The sequence below is a fragment of the Rhynchophorus ferrugineus genome, unplaced genomic scaffold, assembly GCF_030347505.1.
Source record: "Rhynchophorus ferrugineus isolate W39M unplaced genomic scaffold, kcgeb_rfMv2 rfM9, whole genome shotgun sequence".
NCBI classification, from domain to species: Eukaryota; Metazoa; Arthropoda; class Insecta; order Coleoptera; family Curculionidae; genus Rhynchophorus; species Rhynchophorus ferrugineus.
The window spans coordinates 11,471,641-11,475,457 of record NW_027472588.1 but is presented as its reverse complement, the minus strand read 5'-3'; the positions used below and the strand labels follow the sequence as shown (position 1 = coordinate 11,475,457).

The 3,817-nt window shown below is 34.3% G+C and overlaps 1 protein-coding gene across 2 annotated transcripts; it reads left to right on the top strand.

The window, feature by feature from the left end:
- Positions 1-478: 478 nt before the first annotated feature.
- On the top strand, positions 479-2,811 carry LOC143202213 (uncharacterized). 2 transcript variants are annotated; one of them, XM_076413541.1, is made up of 4 exons: positions 479-876; positions 937-1,055; positions 1,340-1,835; positions 1,938-2,811. In XM_076413541.1, the coding sequence occupies exons 1-4, from the start codon at positions 555-557 to the stop codon at positions 2,801-2,803; spliced, it is 1,803 nt and encodes a 600-aa protein (XP_076269656.1). In that variant the 5' UTR covers positions 479-554; the 3' UTR covers positions 2,804-2,811. The 2 variants fall into 2 exon arrangements, with proteins under 2 accessions (XP_076269656.1, XP_076269655.1); XM_076413540.1 differs by having other exon boundaries at positions 479-1,055.
- The last annotated feature ends 1,006 nt before the right edge of the window (positions 2,812-3,817 follow it).

Sequence of the window (3,817 nt, the reverse complement as noted above, 5' to 3'; positions counted from 1 at the left end):
AATGAATCGCAAAATATGTTCCTAAGCGCATAACTCAACAACGCCTGGACCAATTTGGCCAAATCTTTTTTTAAAATGTTCGTTGAAGTTCAGGGATGGTTTTTACGGCGAGAAAAATTAGAATTATTGCTGGAAAAACCCTAAAAATAGCCCTTTTTGTTTGAATTTGTTTCGTGTATCAGTTGACAATTCATCTGTCATCTGTCAAAAGTCATCTGTAACAGACAACTTTTTTTTTTAAATTTGATATGACTTGAACTCAAATCCTTTTAAGCCGTACGAATTGTTTTATTTATTTAAAATTTGAATTAAATTTTAAACAAATAAAAAATTTTAAATAAATAAAACAATTCGTACGGATTAAAAGGATTTGAGTTCAAGTCATATCAAATTTAAAAAAAAAAAGTTGTCTGTTACAGATGACTTTTGACAGATGACAGATGAATTGTCAAGTGATACACGAAACAAATTCGTATATCGTGTTTTGTGCAGAGTGTTTAGTTAGTTAGTGTTTGTTTAGTTCATGATTAGTGAAAAAATAATTTATATTTGATATGCCTCCTATAAGACGAAGCAATTTAGGTAGAAGAACCAGAAATGCTATAAACCAAGCTAATTACCGATCTAATCGTACTGCACAAGAACGTGACGACGGAAATGAACGTGAAAGAATTCGGATATCACAAACGCGTGAAGCGCGAGCGCGACATTCAACTAATAATCGCGCAAGTTTGAATCCAGCTGCTTTCAGTTACGATGTGTCAATTGACTACAGTAACTACCAATGTGTTGTTATTGGTTCTATGAACTTGGTTTGCTCACACTGTAAGGCATTAAAATACGAAAACGAAGCCAATGGATTGTGTTGCGCAAATGGTAAAGTGAAATTGATACAATTGGATCCACCACCAGAACCATTGTACTCATTGGTTTCAGGAATAGGAACAGATTCTATACACTTTTTGACACATATTCAACAATATAACAATTGCTTTCAAATGACTTCATTTGGGGCAACAAATGCAGTTCGGGAAAATTTTATGCCAACTTTCAAGGTATGTATTATAGCAGTTACTCATAATTATTTTAGCGAACAAAATTTTCTGTCACCAAAGTTAAGATGTGTTACTAATCTTCAATTTCTTAATAATTACGAAATATATCACTTAGTCATCATATTATATGGTGATTCAGTTTCAGTGACACTTTTATTATATTTTATATTTGATAGATATTAGTTAAAACTAAATATATACTTTTTAAGATCAAATATTATTTAAGTTTGATCATTGACAATCCATTAATTTATACCACACCATAATATTTTTTTTATTTACAGATACAAGGGCAAATATATCACAGAGCAGGTTCACTGTTACCAGTGTCAGATAGCGACAACAAATTCCTGCAAATTTATTTTATGGGCAATTCACCACAAGAAATTGATCTGCGTTGTGCACATAACAATTTAGTAAAAAGGTCTATTGTAGAACAATTACAAACTTTATTTCATCAACACAATCAATTGATTATATTGTTTAAAACTGCCCTGGATCTGATGCCATCCGATAATCACAAAATTGTAATCAGAGCTGATAAAACACCTGCAGGTCAACATACAAGACGTTTTAATGCACCAACTATTGATGAAGTTGCTATCGTTGTAGTTGGAGAAAACTTGGAATCCCGTGATATTGTTTTACATCGTCGGAATTTTCAATTACAACCTATAAAGGAAACACACCGCTCATATGATGCACTGCAATATCCCATTATATTTTGGCAAGGTGAAGATGGCTACGATTTATCAATAAAAATGATAAATCCCATTACAGGTAACTAAAATATTAGTTTAGCTATGGCGATAATATCTCAGTCACTATATTATGTATTTTAATTTTATATTTGAATGTTATTAAAACAAAATCTGTTTACAGGTTCTGAAACCAACAAAAAAGTCAGTTCAATGAACTATTATTCATACCGCCTAATGATTCGGGAAAATGCAGATAATCACATATTGAAATGTCGGCGATTATATCACAAATATGTTGTTGGCATGTATGTTAAAATTGAAACGGAGAGATTAACATTCATCAGGTTGAATCAAACCAAACTCCGATCTGAAGAGTATATTCACCTTCGAGATGCGATTAATACTGATGGAAATGCACAGAATGTCGGTCGGATGACTATTCTTCCAGCAACATACATCGGAAGCCCTCGGCATATGCACGAATATGCTCAAGATGCCATGTCGTATGTTCGTCATTATGGTACAGCAGATTTGTTCATCACATTTACATGCAATCCGCAATGGATAGAAATTAAGCAGGAGTTATTACCTGGGAAATCATCCATTGATCGTCATGATATTACAGCCAGAGTCTTTAGACAAAAGTTGAAATCTTTAATGAATTTCATCGTAAAACATAATGTGTTTGGTGAGACACGCTGCTGGATGTATTCTGTGGAGTGGCAGAAACGAGGATTGCCACATGCACACATTTTGATTTGGTTGGTTGAAAAGATAAGGCCAAATGAAGTTGATGCAGTGATATCAGCTGAAATCCCTAATGTACAAGTAGATCCTGGATTGCATGAGGTAGTTATCAAAAACATGATACATGGTCCCTGTGGAACTCTTAATCAAAATTCACCGTGTATGATGGATGGTAAATGTTCAAAACGATATCCACGGACATTAATATCGGAAACAATTACTGGTAATGACGGTTATCCATTGTATCGTCGCAGATCGACAGCAGACAATGGAAAATCAACAATTGTCAAATTAAATTAACAAGATATTGAAATATATAATCGTTGGATTGTTCCATATTCACCCATTTTATCAAAGACATTCAAAGCACACATCAACGTTGAATCTTGCCATTCAGTGAAATCGATTAAATACATTTGCAAATATGTAACCAAAGGGAGTGATATGGCTGTGATTGGAATTGGTGCAGGGAATTCTAATGATGAAGTTACCCAATACCAAATGGGCCGCTATGTCAGTAGTAATGAAGCAGTTTGGCGAATATTTTCTTTTCCTATTCATGAGAGACACCCTTCTGTTGTTCACTTAGCTGTGCATTTAGAAAATGGACAAAGAGAGTATTTTACAGCACAGAACGCAGTACAAAGAGCTGCTCAGCCACCATCTACTACATTAACCAGTTTTTTTGAGACATGCCAAAACGATGATTTCGCACAAACATTGCTATATTCTGAAATGCCAAAATATTATACCTGGAATCAATCCTCAAGGAGATTTATACGACGGAAACAAGGAAAACCAGTTCCAGGATATACAGATGTATATTCCACCGATGCGATTGGCCGGATTTATTCAGTACATCCAAGCAATGATGAATGTTTTTATTTACGACTGCTATTAGTCAATGTACGTGGCCCAACATCATTCCAACAGTTACGAACTGTTGATGGTGAATTGTGTGGATCCTACAGAGAAGCCTGTCAACGTTTGCAATTGCTTGAAAATGACGCTCATTGGGATCAAACTCTCAATGATGCTGTAATATCATCACACACTCATCAAATACGAACATTGTTTTCTATAATCATATCTACATGCTTCCCATCAAACCCAATTGATTTGTGGATGAAGTACAAAGATTATATGTGTGATGATATTTTGTATCAAATACGGAATAGAATGGGAAATCCAAATATACAAATCAGTGAAGAAATTTACAATGAAGCATTGATTTCAATTGAGGACATGTGCTTGATAATGTCAAACAAACTATTAATTCAATTAGGCCTGACCGCGCCCAATCGTCCAATGCAT

Coding starts and splice junctions, on each gene's coding strand:
- LOC143202213 (XM_076413540.1), top strand. CDS start 555: ATGCCTCCTATAAGACGAAGCAATTTAGGTAGAAGAACCAGAAATGCT. Junction 1,056..1,339: donor ATTTTATGCCAACTTTCAAG/GTATGTATTATA, acceptor TTTTATTTACAG/ATACAAGGGCAAATATATCA. Junction 1,836..1,937: donor AATGATAAATCCCATTACAG/GTAACTAAAATA, acceptor ATCTGTTTACAG/GTTCTGAAACCAACAAAAAA.